The following is a 17,244-nucleotide window of genomic DNA, read 5'->3' as shown; positions in this document are numbered from 1 at the left end:
CTGCAGAGACTAGCCAGGAGTCCCCGTGAGGATTCCACATTGCTCAGATCTATTGGCTCCCAGAGCAGCTGAGGAGTTCTCTGAGACTAGAACCATGTCCATGAGAACCGGCACGCTCGCCCCGCATGCCCGCCCCGCACACTTGTCTGCCCTGCCCCAGCAAACTGCTAGGCAGCTCACAAGTGAACTCTCAAGACCCACAAAGCTAAAGGCCACTGCTTCTCACTCCCAGGGCCTTCCGGTTTTTTATTTTTCTTAGTGTGTGTGAGTGTTTCACCTGCATGGCTGTCTGGGTACCACATAGGTATCCAGTGCCCACAAAAGTCAGAAGGCATTGGATTCCCTGAAACCGTGGTTGTACCTGTGAGCCTCCGTGTGGGTGTAAGGAATTGAAACTGGGTCCTCTGGAAGAGCAACCGGTAGTCTTAAATGCCGAGCTGCAGAATTATTGATTTCAATGTCCCTCACTGCCAGCACTTTCCTTCCCTCCAGTCCTGGCAGACTGTAGCCAGACACTGACCTGCGCCCATTATCAAGGGAGCAGTGTGGCAATGGGGCCGCCCTGCTGGCCGTAGCCTGTAATTGCAAGGCTGTGTGGGGCAGGAAGTGCCCGGGGTCACCTGGTGGTGGCCTTAAACACCCTTCTTATCACTTTCTCCCCAGTCACTTGATGGTCATGACACCTCTTTAGATCAAAGAGCCCTTGTGACAGGGGACAGGAGGGAGGAGTTTGGCCCAGGGCTGTCACCTCCAAAGGATGCATTCTCTCTGCCAGGGAATTCTGAGTTGTACTGAGATTGGGAGAAACTGGAACCTTCTATCTCCCCTCGTGAGCATTCATCACTGCACAGTCTCAGTATCAGGTGGCCAGGTTGGCAGTGTCCCCAGAATACAGGTCATCAGTCAGGCTGCTTCCCAGGATCCAGAGACCACTCTGCCCAGCTCGGCTGCCACTTGGAACTAGGAGCCGGGCAGGTAAAGCAGGCAAGCGCCAGAGAAATCCTGCCTCCCTCCATCACTGTGGTCCAAGAACATCTTCCTCCCTTAGCTGTCATGGCTGAAGTCTCTGCCTCCTGAGTCGCTGCAGGCCGCTCTCCACCAACATAATCTCCTCAGTAGAGATTACTGCTTGTACCAATTTGTTGTCCCCGCCCCGCCCAAAAAAAAATTGTCCATGGGAGCCATCGGCGTCCAGCGACCCACGCTTAGATTTCATTCGAAAACCTCAGGACAGGAAAATGACGGAGGGAGAGGAAAAACCAAAGGCAAAGTCAATCATGTGCTTGCGGGCACCTGCCCAAGCTCCCCTGCTGGTGCGGTTGGAGGGATGGATGCAGAGAAGGAGGAGGGGAGGTGTCTGAGGACTAGCCACTCAGGAAGGAGCTAGTGGCTCCTCGGTGACAGCCACCCAGTCCTCTTTGACCCTTCTCTGAAGAGTCCATAGTTCTGAGCCCTCAGCCCCCTGCCTTGTTTGTTTTGTCTTCTCAGCATCTGGCCAGGGGTTGTGGACCAGGGTATGAGAGGCTCAAAGGGAAGCCCAAGTAGGCCTCCCTGAGTCTGTCTGTACCCCCTGCCCAGAGGTGCAGCACACCTCCACGGTCCCTGCTACCCCCAGGCAGGTTACTTTTCTAAATACCAGGTTGTGAGTTCTGTGAACAGCTCTGTAGGAACCACAGATGCCCCATCAGTGCGGGGAGGGCATCACCCACTAGCAGGTGACGAAACAGACTTACGAATCCATGAGACACTGAGGGCTGTACTAGGCCCTACTCCAGCCCTTTGGCCTTCTTGCCTCTGTCTCCATTGTCACTGCTTGCTACCACGGCTCAGTCACACGAAGCTCACAGACACCCAGTGGGTGCCTGATGGGGGCTTTCCATTTCTTCACTTCCCACTAGAGAGGTAACTTAGTGGCTAAGAGCACTGGATACTCTAGCAGAGGACCCAGGTTCAATTCCCAGCACCCACAAGCTCACAAACCTCTGTAACTCCAGTCCCAGGGGATTTGATGCCCTCTTCTGGCTCTCTTGATCACTACACACATATGGTGCACAGACATACATGTGCACTGCGCACAAATGGTGCACAGACATACATGTGCACTGCACACAAATGGTGCACAGACATACATGTGCACCGTACACATATGGTGCACAGACATACATGCGCATGACCAAACTACCTGCACACATAAAATAATAAAATATTTTTTAAAAAGGTGACAGAGCTGGTCCTGGGGGTGTTGGGACAGCATCTCACAGTTTAGAAGCATGTCACATATAAGCTTCTTCTTTCCTGAAAACTCTGCAATGGACACACCCCATCATTCTACTGTGAAGAGGGGGTAAATTGAAGCTCAGACAGTGCGGGGCTCAATGAAGGTCACACAGTGACATGGGAGGCTGTGTGCTGGGCCCTTGGCTCCCTGTGTTTTCTGCCCTACAGAATCAAACTCCTGTTCCTCTCCGATCAGAACTGTGACCACTGAACCCACATCCCTATGTGGACAGACACCGGGTGTCCTAGAGAAAGTCCCCAGCAGCCGCTCTGAAGCTCAGCTATCTCCGCCTTAGTAGGGCCCTTCCCTGGAAGCTGTTACAGATGTTAGAGGGCTGCAGCCACAGCCCCTCCCCCACTCCCTCTCAAGACGGCAGAGTGGACCCATGTTTCACTCGAGAACATACATGCTTGCCCAGTCCCTCCCCAGCACCACTGGGACCGTCTGTGACAGCCACAGCAAGGCCTCCTAAGGGCCGTGCACAGGAGAGACACGAAGATCCTAGCTCAGCCTCCTTAGGGTCTCAGGAAGCCATGCAGCTGCCTGGGCCGCACCTCTGGGTGGGTTCCGTTCACCACCAGCAATCTTCTGGATGGGTAAAGAGATCCAAAGCCTGCATGAGATCAAGTCCTTTCTGTCACTAAGCCGGTGGCTTCCAACCTGGAGCACTGCAGCAGACACACAAGGCAGAGCCTGCAGCTCCAGGTGACAGGTGCCCTTGGTTTCTAGACCAGCTCCCAACGTCTATACTTCCAGGACTCACCGACAGGCCCTGGACAGTGTCCTTAGCTCAGCCACTCCCTCTCCTCTTCCTTGGCAAGGCTGTGTACCCTCAGAGGCCTCAAACCCATTTACCGCTCAGAGTTGGGAAGCCTCTAGCAGCAGCCTCCTGGAACTTTTGTTGTTTGCGTTCTATTCTGTGGAATGGGAGACCCATGGCCTCGAGTCCTAACTCCACAAACTCCTTCTCCCAGCCCCTCATTCAGTAGACTTGTGTTGCTGGCGCGTTGTTAGGAAGGTCAGGAAACTGAGTCAGCAGAGCTGCAGACTGGGGACTTGCATCCCATCTCTTAAATGGCATTTATGATCCTCTCTAGGTATCCATGGTGACTAGGCCCATGACCCCTTATGGATCTCGAATTCCAGGAATGCTCCAGCCCTTCCCTGAAATAGCATGCTATTTGCAGAGAGCCTCCGTTCATCCTCTCCAAGTCCTTAGGATGCCCAGCAGCAGAGGCTGTGTTCTGCTCCCTCCCTCCTCTAGGAATAAGAATCCTGTGACACAGATATGCCTTCTACCCCTCCCTCCAAGGAGTAGCCCACACTGGCCTCAAATCCCCGGCTTCAAATGTTTCTCTTGCCTTGGTGCCAGGATTACAGGTGTTCCCCATCACGGCCAGTTTTGTTTTCTTTTTTCCGGTCTGCAGTTCTGCAGTTTGTTGACTATGGAGTCCAACTGTGTTCTAGGTCTGTTGTGTGCATGTGCGTGTGTGTGTGTGTGTGTGTGTGTGATGTTTGTCATGCATGTGGGTGGGTGCCCGCACACACAAACTGGGAGACCAGAGCCAGATGTCTCTTACTGAACCTTAAGTTTGCCGTTTAGACTAGGCTGCCTGGCCAGGGAGCACCACCTCCCTCTGCCATGCCCGGTGCTGAGGTTCCAGGAGCCACAACCACAGCCAACTTTTTTTTGTGGGTGCAGGGGATCCGAACTCAGGTCCTCATGCTTGCAGGATGAGTGCCCTTACCCACCAAGCTATCTCCCCAGTCCTATCGTAAAATTACATAGGCTGAGCATGGTCATGAATACCTGTAATCCAAACTGCTCAGGAGGCTGAGACAGGAGGATTACTAGAGCATAGACATTCAAAACCAGCCTGGGCAACACAGCAAAACCTTCCTTTCAAAATAAAAATGATTACATAAAAAGCACCGATAAATCAAAAGAAGGAAATACATGGGTTAACCCTTCTGAGAGGACACTGCTAACATTTTGGTGTGTTTCCTTTTTCCACGCGTCCACATGTAAACACATTTTAAACTGAGTTATACTGTTTTGGCGTGTTTTTCTATGTCATAGGTGACATTACACTGCGTGGAAGCCAGAGCTGAACCTCTTCTCAGTCACTCGGTGCACCGCAGTCTATTTTAGGCAATGCTGGTATAAGCAACCGTAATATAAAATCCTTCAAAACACTCTCAATTATTTATCTCCTAAGAATAAATGGGATTTATTACATTTTTTCTTTTGTTTTGTGGATGTGCGCACACACGTGTGTCACTGTGCACATGTGGAGGTCTTAGGGATCGAACTCAGGTCCTCAAGCAGCAAGTGCCTTTACACACTGAGTCAGCATGCTGGTCCTTTAGGAGGCAATGGTTACTAGCAACGCTGCTAGTCATACCGTCACACATCCTTCTGCGTCAGTCTGGCATTTCAAAGGAACAGTTTGTGGAACTTGGAACCTTGCTTGGGGACCCTGAGCTGGGATCTCATTATGGCTCCTTAGCCATCACGTGGAGGGTTTAGAACAACCCATTCACCCTCGCCCTCCATTCCCTGTCTGTAAAATGGAAACAACTGAGTGGCCTCAGAGTACCAAAGAAAGGCCCTTGCCCTGCCATCTCATGGGGAAGCTGTCATCCAGAAGGTAGAAGCTTCTGGAATCTGGAGAATAGTTTGGTCTGGGCTCCTAGTCCAGTGCTGTATTTGCCCTGTCCAAATAGACTGTTTCCCTCTTGTTGTATTAATTAGCTCTCCTCATGGAATAAAATGCCTGAGATAGTCAACTTACAAAAAGAAAGTTCACAGTTCAGTGGTCTCTACTGGCCTCACATTTACAGTGGTCTCAGACCATACTTCTTTGGTTCCGTAGTGGTCCAGAACATCATGGCAGGATCATGAGATGGAAGCAAGACCAGGAAGCAACAGAGAGCGAAGGGGGAGCCCAATGTCCCCACCTCCCCCCACCAGTGACTTACCTCCTCTCCCTAGGTTCTAGCTTTTAAAGGTTCTACCATCTTCCAGTAGTAACAAGCCTGGTGATCAAGCCTTCAACACACAGACCTCTAGGGTCGCTCCAGGTCCAGGCCGCACCATTCAGCATGCATCATCCCACAGCTCCTTGAAGGGTGGTGCTGATGCTGATAGCGTCCTCCTCAGTGGGGTCTGACTCTGGACCTGAAGGTGATGCTGACTGCTTTCTCCTCCTCTTCCCAGGGTCCCCCTACCATCTGAGGGGCGACACTGGCATGTTAATAACATAGACATTGACAGAGAGAAATGCCTGGTCTGTGGCTATAAAGCCAGCAATCTGGGAGCCTGACCTTCCATCCAGGCTGTCTGGCTGTAGAACCTGACACCGGGCCTCTTCCCAATCCTGTACTCTAGTGTTGACTCCCCCCAAAACAAACTCAGTGCCCTTTGACCTTTCTCGGCAGGTGTTCCGAGTAAAGGCCATCAAGTTGGGTGAGAAACTGCTGCCTGCCTTCAATACACCCACAGGCATCCCCAAGGGCGTCGTGAACTTCAAAAGGTGAGGTGCTCCTTGTAAACCGGTGGCATCTGTGGGTCCCGAGGGTGAACAGAATGGAGTCCTCGGGAGTCACTTTTGTCTGACTTACATTTTTACAGACGTTGGGGCTGAGGTATGAGAAAAGCACAGTTCCTATTTTGTGCATAGTGAGAACTGGTCTTTGCTAAGTACTGTTCTGGACGGTTATTGGTTACCAAGTCTAGGGTTTGGGCCACCCAGGCCTGACCTTCCTGGGGGAGGGGACATTTATTCCTCTGCATATAGCCCCCCTCACTGTTGACTCAGAGTCTCCAGAGTTAGCCCAGCTCCCCCCCCTCAGAGGCAGGGCTCAGCGCCTCCAGGTAGATCATTCTCCTTGTGAGATCAGAGCCCTGACTCTGAGCTAGGTGAAGCAGACACAGAGGTATAGGGCCATGTCCCCAGACACCTGCAGCTCCGTGGGCCATGTGTGGCATACCTGAGCTGGGAGAAAGGCGGGGGAAATTCATGCTCCCTGACCACGTGGGGTATCTCACTCAGAGTGCTGGCCAGACCCCTGGGAGGGGAGCCAACCCAGCTTCTGCTCGTCTCCACCCTCCCTCTTGTCTTGTGGCCTTGGTAGCTTTGCCCTCCACGTCCCCCAAGCCAGTGCTCCTTTCACCTGCCTCCTGGTGGGAAACTGTCCCAGTGTCCTCACTGAAGCTCCACAGAAGCCAGGGCAGCCATGAGGGCTGACGGAAGTCCTCCTCCACCCCAGATTCAATGCCTCAGAGGTCTGCACATAGACCTGTACCCTCCACAAACACCGATCCTGAGAACCAATACAGAAGTGACCTACACCCTCACGCCGGGTCTGGGCGCACCCCTCAGGGTCCATTCCTCTGCTGCAGCCCTAGCCTGCTGTCTCACCTGTGGCCCCATGGAGCTGGTGCCACAGACTCTAGGATCCTGGCTCAGGCATGGATATTTTTAGGCTGCGTGCTCGCCATCGAGATACACAGCACGCGCATATTTTTCCTGGCATCGCTTGCTTTCATATTCTGGGAAAGAAGTGACTGCTAAAAGCGGGAGGGTAGAGAGGACACGGGTGGCCACGTGCTACTGCGAACGCGCCGCAGAGATGACCTGGTAGAGAGCGGGAGATATCTGCTGCTGCTCTAGTGTTCAGCAGGCCTGGTTCTGGGCAGCTAGGGGGCGAGGTGCGCCACACTGCCCAGTGTGGGGGTGCGCGACACTGCCCAGTGTGGAGGTGCGCGACACTGCCCAGTGTGGGGGTGCGCGACACACGCGGTGCGCGACACTGCCCAGTGTGGGGGTGTGCGACACACGCGGTGCGCGACACTGCCCAGTGTGGGGGTGCGCCACACTGCCCAGTGTGGGGGTGTGCGACACACGCGGTGCGCTACACTGCCCAGTGTGGAGGTGCACGACACTGCCCAGTGTGGGGGTGCGCGACACTGTCCAGTGTGGGGGTGCGCGACAATGCCCAGTGTGGGGGTGCGCGACACTGCCCAGTGTGGAGGTGCGCGACACTGCCCAGTGTGGAGGTGTGCGACACACGCGGTGCGCGACACTGCCCAGTGTGGATGTGCGCGACACTGCCCAGTGTGGGGGTGCGCGACACTGCCCAGTGTGGGGGTGCGCGACACTGCCCAGTGTGGGGGTGTGCGACACTGCCCAGTGTGGGGGTGCGCGACACTGCCCAGTGTGGGGGTGCGCGACACTGCCCAGTGTGGGGGTGCGCGACACTGCCCAGTGTGGGGGTGCGCCACACTGCCCAGTGTGGAGGTGCGCGGCACTGCCCAGTGTGGGGGTGTGCGACACACGCAGTGCGCGACACTGTCCAGTGTGGGGGTGCGCCATACTGCCCAGTGTGGGGGTGCGCGGCACTGCCCAGTGTGGGGGTGTGCGACACACGCGGTGCGCCACACTGCCCAGTGTGGGGGTGCGCGACACTGCCCAGTGTGGAGGTGCGCGACACTGCCCAGTGTGGGGGTGCGCGACACTGCCCAGTGTGGGGGTGTGCGACACTGCCCAGTGTGGGGGTGCGCGACACTGCCCAGTGTGGGGGTGTGCGACACACGCGGTGCGCCACACTGCCCAGTGTGGGGGTGCGCGACACTGCCCAGTGTGGAGGTGCGCGACACTGCCCAGTGTGGGGGTGCGCGACACTGCCCAGTGTGGAGGTGAGCGACACTGCCCAGTGTGGGGGTGGGCGACATTGCCCAGTGTGGAGGTGCGCGACACTGCCCAGTGTGGGGGTGCGCGACACTGCCCAGTGTGGAGGTGCGCGACACTGCCCAGTGTGGGGGTGCGCGACACTGCCCAGTGTGGAGGTGAGCGACACTGCCCAGTGTGGGGGTGAGCGACACTGCCCAGTGTGGAGGTGGGCGCTCAACTCTGTACAGAGAGCATCATAGAAGGGGCAGGGCCAACTGGGGCCTGCAGTGACCACTGGGCTATCTGAGGCAGTGATTGTGGCCAATCCAGGGACCTCAGACTGAATCAGTCTGTCACTGGTGTGCACACGTGCATTAAGTGTGCGCATACACGTACACACCTGACCAAAACACTCCTTCTTCTGCCCATGCCACTAGTAAGGTCTCAGACACTCAAGTTGGCCACTGACAGGCTATTCTCAAATCCACGCATGGACTCGTGCAAATGTATGTTGGTGCGGATGTGCTCCCTCTGAACATGCCTATACACACCTACACAATGCCTATACACACCTACACAATGCCTATACACACCTACACAATGCCTATACACACCTACACAATGCCTATACACACCTACACAATGCCTATACACACCTACGCAATGCCTATACACACCTACACAATGCCTATACACACCTACAGCTTTGGAGCACACAGTGGGCCAGGCACCATTTCGCCAAGGAAGAAAATGAGGCTCAGAGAAGTGCAATAACATCCCCGAGGTCACACAGCAACCAAATAAAGGTAGGCTTTGAGCTCTGCTGTAACAATGGCCCCGTACACAGGAGGTTTAGCCAGGTAGCAAGGGGTGCTGTGGAGCAGCACCCCTAGGTAGGGGAGAGGAGAGCAGGGCAGCTCTTACTGCTGTCCATTGGCTCACAGAGCTGGTGGAAGGACCCCCTCCTTCCAGGATGCCGCTCAGCACGCATGCTGTGGGTGCATCTAGTACCTAGGATTTGGATTCAGTTCTACCACTGGCTGTGTGACCTTGAGAAAGTGTCTACCCCTCTCTGAGCCCAAGTATTCCCACCTATGAAAGGAAGATCACAGTATCTGCTATAGAGCTGGAGGTGGCGGTGAAGGAAGCCACCAAAGCCACCTGGCTCCTGTTAGAAGTTTATTGTCACTTTACATATGCATAATTACATGCTGATAAAAATGACAGTCACGTGCGTGATGAATGCCTCACAATAGCTCTGTGAAGCTGAGTGTCTGGGTTTAAGTGAAGGAGGAAGCTGATCAAAGGGGGAGGTGGGGCTCTCCTGAGGACGCATGGTCAGAGGGACACAGAGGAAGCCAGGCGGAGACCGCCAGAACACCCCACGCTTCCCTACTATCTGAAGTGACTGTGAGGGGCAGGAGAGGGGACAGAGAGGCCCACATGGTGGACAATGAGGACAAAACCTATCGGGAAGATGGGGGAGTGGTGGTGCACGCCTTTCATCCCAGGGGAGGCAGAGGCAGGAGGAACTCTGTGAGTTCAAGGCCAGTCTAGTCTACACAGTGAGTCCCAGAACATCCAGGGTTGCATAGTGAGATGTTGTCTAGAAAGAAGAAAAAAAGCAAACTGGGGGGGCTGGGGCTTTTTTATTTTTAACTTATGAAACATCAGTCGGTATCACCCAGGAAGACCTCTGAGCTCCCCAGCTGGAGGAAGAAAGCCCAGGCTGGAGTTCCACCTCCTGCGGGCTCTGGTTATAAGCACACACATCATTCCCTTGACAAGCTCGGTTTCCTCCTTTGGGTGCTGGGGTTAACCACGCCTGTGAGCTCCAGGTAGAAGATGAAACCACTCCCTGGACAGGACGAGGGGTGTGGCAGTCTCTGCAGGGATGGAAGTCACCGCCCTATCGCCCCTATCGCCTTCCGGGAGCTGGCTCTTCCCTCAGTTCCCCGGCTTTTCAGGGAGACCCATGCTGAGCAAGAGCAGAGCTCAGAGTAGACAGTGAGGCCTCCGGCCTGCACCAGCGGAAGTGTGGTCCCCAGGCACCTCCCCGCCCCCCACTGCCTTCCCAACTGCTGGAGACGGAGGAACAGCAGCCGCTTCCTAGGCAGTAGGAGGGCGGGGGGGGGGCTCCAAAAGGCAACACAGCCACCCCACAACCTGCACCTGGCCCATCCTCACCCCGTCTTACTCTAACTCTCTACAGAATGTCTGTCCCCCTGGAGTCCTAAGTGGCCCCTGGGAAAGTAACTGGGATATGTGTATGGAATCTGAGACACATGGAGAGGGAGCCTCTTGCCTACCGCCCTCCTTATTCAGTCCCGAGTCCCCGCAGAAGCGCCAGGCGGGGAGGCAAGGGCAGTTGTCCTCATTCCCTTATGCAGAGATGTGAACTGCAGCATACAGGGACCTGCCTGAGGGTGCCAGCCGAGCGGTGCTGGGCCCTACATCTTCTAGTTCCAGGGCGCAGCAGGTGGGAGGTCTGGAAAGCGCCCCCTCTCGGGCCAGAGTGATGCAGGTGGTGGCTTCCCCCAGGGCTGGCTCAGTTCAGCTTCCTTTGGGCCCAACTGCTGCCCAGACTGGTGACTCCCGGCAGGAGGTACCTGACTGTGGGCCAGAGTCTTTGTCTCTAGATGGGAAAGTGGGGGGCTAACATGTGTGCTGGCTCTGAGCTTTAATCTTAGAGCACTGCTCCCCGAAGTGGCTACCTGTGCAAGCACAGAGAAGAAAATGTAACTGATGCACCCATGAGAGGCACAGTCTCGTGAGGCACTAGCCCAAGCTCTGGGGGCCCCACTTCTTCTACTTCTAAGCCCCAGCTTCCTTGGGTCCAGCAGTTGTAGGGCCGTGGTCACACCTTGTAGGTCCCAGGAAACTCCAGTCTGGGGCAATTCTATGACCTTAGATAGGGAGAAAGGCAAAAGTGTATGTGTGTGCCTTGGGGAGGGGGATCCCTGCTTGGAACTGCCCTCTGCAAGCCTACAGATGACCACTGTGTGTCCTGTGGGGCCTTTGTGGCTCCTGACCACACTGTCAGCATCACCTGCAGATTTCACTGTGTCATGCCTTGAGTCCCAAACGTTATAGAGGCCGCTTAGTAGGGACGAAGACTGGCACAGCCTCAGACCCCCTTCAGTAAGTTCTGTCCCCTCACCTGCCCCAGTGCCATCCACATAGTGGGGCCCAGGAGGATAAACTGAGGTGTCTGGCACCCAGCAGGCATCACCCCCTACCATAGCCACTGCTCCTCTCAGCCAAGAAGCCAGCAGGGTGACGCAGCTGATGTCTTTTCAGTGGTAACTGGGGCTGGGCCACCGCGGGCAGCAGCAGCATCCTGGCTGAGTTCGGATCCCTGCACTTGGAATTTTTGCACCTCACTGAACTCTCTGGCAACCGGGTCTTTGCAGAAAAGGTAAGCTCTCCCCTGTTCTCTCCCCAGACAGGCATCCCATACCCCAGCAGGGAGGCAGAGGGCAAGTATCCCACACCTCAGCAGAGGGGCAGAGGGGCAGAGGGCGAGCATCCTGCACCCCAGCAGGGGAGCAGAGGGCGAGCATCCCACACTCCAGCAGGGGGCCAGAGGGCGAGCATCCCGCACCCCAGCAGGGGGGCAGAGGGGCGGAGGGTGAGTGTCTGCAGTCAGGGTGTGCAGGACCCCCAGTCACCACTCTCATAGTGGTTGCTGGTAGAGGAACCAACTGTGCTCAAGGCAGGTGGCAGGGGGGAGGGACAGAAGCCCCCAGGTCTGCCAGGGAGGTGTGTGCTGGCTCATTGACTGGTGCAGAGCTGTGAACTGTGAAATCTGGAGACTGCCACTGAGCCAGGCTCCTCGTACTGGCAGGAACAGGCGGTGTTGTGTACACGTACCCTTTCCAGGGACATTTTGCTTTTCTGTGTGTGTGAGATCTGCCTCCCTTTCCCTCCCAGGTGCCTGTCTGGCTCAGGCTGGCAGCAGGCTGGCAGAATGGTTCCTTATCTCTCTTCTCGGCTGCCCAAGGCTACATGGGTGCTGAGAAGTAACATCCAGATCACTGCCCAGTTCTGACAACTGTCCATCCTGGGCCCTGGGAAGCTCTCTGAAAGGGCTATGGCCAAGGAAATGTCTGGGTTCAGATCTAATCCTGGATCCAAAGAAGGCAGTGTAGCCCCCTGAGAACAGCATTTGGGGTCCTGCTGTCTCTGAGATGACTTCACACCTCTACCTGGTGGCTCTGTGCCTTGTCACCAACTGTCCTCAGACCATATTCCCTACCACCACCCACACAGCTGGAAGGAAATGGGTTCCTGGCCTTTACCTGCCCCGGCCCTGGAGTTAGCACGTTCACAGGAAGCCCCGTGCTCCTTAACATCAGGTTCAGCATCACTGTCCTCGCGTGGGCCGCCACCAGGACAAGCTTCCCACCTTCTCAGCTGGTGCCTCTGACCTCCTCTCCCTCCCACCCTTACCTGTCCAGGGCTGTGGTTCCCACCACCCAATGCCATGCATGCGCTCTGACCCTTTACCCAGCCCAGGCTTTCTGTTCTCTTGACCTTCCAGCTGGGCTCCCCTGGGAAGCTCTGGTCAGCTCAGGAAAGGGTCCCATGAGTGCACACTGACCCTTGCCATGTCCTGGGCATATTTTATTTAAGCTTCAGCAGGCCTGGGGTGCGGGTGGCGAGTTCTGCCAGGCCTGTCTAACGGAGAGGTAGAAGGTGGAATAATCCAGAGAGGCTGAGTGACCTGCTAAGGACAGCCAGCCATGATACAGCCAAGAACTGGGCCAGGAACTTTCCAGCCTATTCTTCCCTGGGCAGATCAGCATAGCTAGCTGCAGGGTGCACCTCCAGTCTCCCCCGTCCCTCTGCACACTCCATTTGCATACTTGAGCTATTTTCAGCCCCTCCTCATGCTTCCCACTGAGGAGATTATTAGCAGTCAACAAATTGGCCCAAATTCTTACAGCGCCCTGCATCCTCTCAGGGTCGCTAATACAGCCGCTTCTCTGGGCCCCACCAGGACAGGGAAGCCTAAGTCAGGCCCCAGAATCTTCCTGGCCCTCTCATGGTCTCTCTCACCTTAAAGGGACATGAGGGCCAGTGAGGCGAAACCAAGTACCTCTGAGGAATAGGAAGGCTGACAGCTCCACCTCCCAGCGGCCCTGCCATGCCAGTTCATCCATGAGCAGGCAGCAGTATGGTCCTGGAGGCTTGCTCTCCCTGAGGGTTCAGTTCTAGTAGATGGCTAGACAAAGTTCTCAATTGCATCTCTCACCGTGTGCAGTCTCCAAGGCTGCAAGCCCAGCCGCAGGTCTATGTCGCTATGTGCTCATCTTCTGGGTCATCCTCAATGGCTGTTCCATGCAGGGTAAGGAAAACAGCTCCAAGGGATCAGAGAAACCTGAGTATTATGCCCTAGCTCCCCACAGCCACACCACTGGGTCTGGGGATAGAGCTCCAACAGCGGTGTTTGCCAAAGACGCACGAGGCTCGGGTTTGCTCCGAAGCACTCAAAAATAGGGTGCGGTTGGCATGCCTGTAACCCTAGCACTCAGAGTGGAAGCAGGAAGATTAAGAGTTCAAGGGCAGCCTGAGCGACGCGTTTTTCTTAAAGAGGGAAATTTAGTGATTTCCACTAGATAGCCACTGCAACTCATCTAACTCCTCACCCAGAGTGGTCCACGGGGTGGTATCCTAGGTATCCCAGGTATCCTAGGCAGGCAGCCTAGGATAGGACTGTCCCGGGCAGAGCAGTCAACAGGAGGGGTGGTGGACCCACCCCCCCCACTTGGCCACACCCCATCATGCTCTGAGTATGGGCACAGAACCTGTGGTTCTTTCATGGCCTCCCCACAGGCACCGGAAAGCTTTAACACACACACAACCTGTGTACCTCTGAACCATTTGCTCCCTCCTTGAGAGTGGGGAATGAGTGGCTTCTTCCAGAAAGTGACTTCTCCTGGTGTTTCTCACAGGTCAGAAAAATCCGCAAGGTCCTCAGGGAGATTGACAAGCCCTTCGGCCTCTACCCCAACTTCCTCAGCCCAGTGAGCGGGAACTGGGTGCAGCGTGAGTACCGGTATCCTTGCCCTCATCCCACGGGTTCCTATTCAGGTTTCCTGAGCCCAAGCAGGCACTGACGGAGATCACTGGCTCTTGAATTCACCGGTCTGGACAAGCCAGTATCTGCGTATCCGATTCCTCCCAGCCTTCTTAGCATCTGTCTCAGGGTTTCTATCACTGTGAAGAGACGCCATGACTACAGCAGCTCTTACAAAGGAAAACATTGAATTGGGGCTGTCTTACAGCTTCAGAGATTTAGTTCATTATCATCACAGTGAAAACATGGCAGCGTGCAGACAGACACGGTGCTGGAGAAGATGAGAGTTCTACCTCTGGATCTGCAGGCAGCAGAAAGAGACTGGGTGCCACACTGGGCATAGCCTGAGCATGGATGGGACTTTAAAGCCTGTGTCTACAGTGACACCTCCTATAAACCACTATTTATGGATCAAGCATTCAACACACGAGTCTATAGGGCCATTCCTATTCTTTTTTTAAAAAATTTTATTTATTTGGTGTGTATGGATATTTTGCCTACATACATATATCTATGCACCATGTGCATGCCTGGGGCCATGGATTCCTTGGAACTAGAGTTACAGACAGTTGTAAGCTGCCATGTGGTTGCTGGGAATTGAACTCGGGGCCCTCTAGAGGATCACCCAAAGCTTTTCACTGCTGAGCCATTTCTTCAGCCCCTGAGCTATTTCTCCAGACCCAGCCATTCAAACCGCCACTGCGTCCATCTCTCACAGAACCTCCGCACCCTCCTCTGTGATCCCCAGACTCGCAGGAATGCCCCACTTAGGGCTGTCACTCAGAAATGATTACAGGATAGACCCTGTGACATCCCCCAACCCCTTTGATCTGGCTTTCCACTTTCAGCTTTGATTTAGGCAAAATTTAAGGCAGGGCCAAACTAGGTGGTGATGTAAAAATGTCTCACTCACCACTGTATCTTAAACTTACCCGAATCAGTACTGGGTTTTTTTTAGCTTTTTTTGTTTTGTTTTGTTTAAAGAATTAACCCTGAGTGTCCCAGAACTTGCTTGTAAATCAGGCTGGTCTCGAACTCAGAGATCTGCCTAACTCTGCCTCTAGAGTGCTGGAATTAAAGGCATGTCCCACCATGCCCATCTGTTTAAAGACTTTTTATTTGAGAAAGGGTCTTCATGTAGCCCAGGTTGGCCTCAAACTTGTTAGGTAACCAAGACTGGCCTTGAACTCTTGATCCTCCTGCCTCCACATCCCAAGGGCTGAGATGACAGAGTGCAACACCACACCTAGCAACTTTTCGTCCACAGAGCTGTCAGTCCTGTGAGCATCATTCCCGCCCACTGACACAGACTGGGATGCAGAGTTGACCAGTCTCCCTGCTGTGCTCTGGCTGGAGGGGCCAGGCTCTGGGAGAGGCAAGCTTTTCTCTGGCCTTGTCTCTAAGGCTCAGCCATATGGTCAACTGGTGTGTGTGTGTGTGTGTGTGTGTGTGTGTGTGTGTGTGTGTGTCTGTCTGTCTGTCTGTCTGTCTTCCAGTGCTCCCTCTCTCTCTGTACTTATGTGTGTGTGTCTTCTAATGCTCTCTCTCTCTCTCTCTCTCTCTCTCTCTCTCTCTGTCTCTCTGTCTCTCTCTCTCTCTCTCTCTCTCTCTGTATACATATATATCTGTCTGTGTCTCTTTCTTCCAGTTGTGCTACATCCTCGTGCCTCTGTGTGTGTGCCTGTCTGTCTGTCTTCCAATTGTGCTACATCCTCGTGTGTGTATGTGTGTGTGTGTGTCTTTCATTTGTACTATATCCTCTCATGTGTGTGTGTGTGTGTGTGTGTATGTGAGTATGTGTGGTCTGTCTGTGTCTTCCAGTTGTACTACATTCTTACGTGTGTGGTGTCTGTCTGTCTGTCTGCCTGTGTCTCTCTCTTGCAATTGTGCAACATCTTTGCACATGTATATGTGTATCTTTCAATTGTACTACATTCATCCATGTGTATGTGTGTCTGTCTGTATCTATCTTCCAGTTGAGCTGTATCCTTGTGTGTCCATCTGTCTGTCTGTCTTCCGGTTGAAGTACATTGTCATCCTTCTCAGTCTCTCTGAGTCTTGGTTTCCAAAGAAGAAGAGAGTGAACTGAATTCATAATCTACAACCAGGAAGGTGCTTAGGAAGAGCAGTTAAGGCTCTAGGTGTCCTCCAAAGGTGACCTAGGTCATCCCAAACGAAAGTGATCCAGGCAGGGCCTGACTGGCCAACAGACTCCACACAGCTTCTGCCAAGGGCTTTCCTCCCCAGCAGAGCCTCTGCCAGGAACCTCTCTCTACCTCAGCAGACCCAGAGGCCCAGGAAATTCCACCCAAGAAGTTTGCCATGATGCCCTTGCCACACACAGCCTCTTCTTAAAAATCACAGAAACGTGGAATTCTCAACCAAAATACTTGTCAGAATGAGGAAACTGAGGCTCCAATACAGGTTATGAGCATGGAAGGCAAGGGCTTCAGAACTATTCCATCCCTGGCAGCCTAGGATGGCGCAGCAAGCAGAAGAGAGCCATGGAGTGACTTCCCGCTACACAGGGGATCGTTTTCTTTCCAGGCTGCTCCTGGGGTCACGTGTATGAGACTATTTCATGCTAATAGCAGATGAATCGTTGGCCTGCTGGAGAGCAGAGGGAAGGCTGGGCCTGCTGGATCTGTCAGGGCTGCCTCCTCCTGGCTTCTGCCCCAGGTCATCTCAGGGTCTCTGGTCTTTGTTGGGTTCTTTCAGTGTGACTATCTTTTCAGCAGTACGCCACTTCCACCTTGCATAAACTGAGTGCCTTCACACTCTTCCCTCCCCTTGGATTCTCCAAGCGCCCCCCCCCCCAGGCAGCGCACTCAGGAGGCTGCTTGCATCATTTGCTACCGCAGAAATGGCAGGGGAAGGGGGGAGTGTTAGGGCCACAGCTTAAGTCACCCAGCCTCTGCTCCTGTCTCTTTCCTAGTCTCCTCACACCTGGCTTCAGCCTCTCAGGATGCTTAGCCCCACCTGCAGTGTAAACTATGCCCAGGATAACCCACTGGGCTCCAAACACACACGCCACACACAGACACTCACACACAGACATATGCCATAGAGACCCATGCATATGCACAAACACATCACACACATAGACACACAGACATATGCTACATGGACCCACAAATATATACAAACACACCAAATGCACATCAGACACAAAGACATAACACAACACAGATCTGCATAAACATACATAG

At 54.2% G+C, this 17,244-nt stretch overlaps 1 protein-coding gene across 1 annotated transcript in view; it reads left to right on the top strand.

The window, feature by feature from the left end:
- The window catches only part of Man1c1 (mannosidase alpha class 1C member 1), a 148,052-nt gene that overhangs the window by 115,752 nt on the left and 15,056 nt on the right, over positions 1-17,244 (top strand). Inside the window, exons 5-7 of the mRNA XM_075944707.1 lie at positions 5,720-5,814; positions 11,254-11,371; positions 13,911-14,004. Coding sequence (XP_075800822.1) covers positions 5,720-5,814; positions 11,254-11,371; positions 13,911-14,004 — 307 coding nt within the window. The remainder of the gene's footprint in view (positions 1-5,719; positions 5,815-11,253; positions 11,372-13,910; positions 14,005-17,244) is intronic.

This window comes from Microtus pennsylvanicus, chromosome 13, assembly GCF_037038515.1.
Source record: "Microtus pennsylvanicus isolate mMicPen1 chromosome 13, mMicPen1.hap1, whole genome shotgun sequence".
NCBI lineage: Eukaryota > Metazoa > Chordata > Mammalia > Rodentia > Cricetidae > Microtus > Microtus pennsylvanicus.
This window is presented reverse-complemented; position numbering and strand designations above follow the sequence as displayed.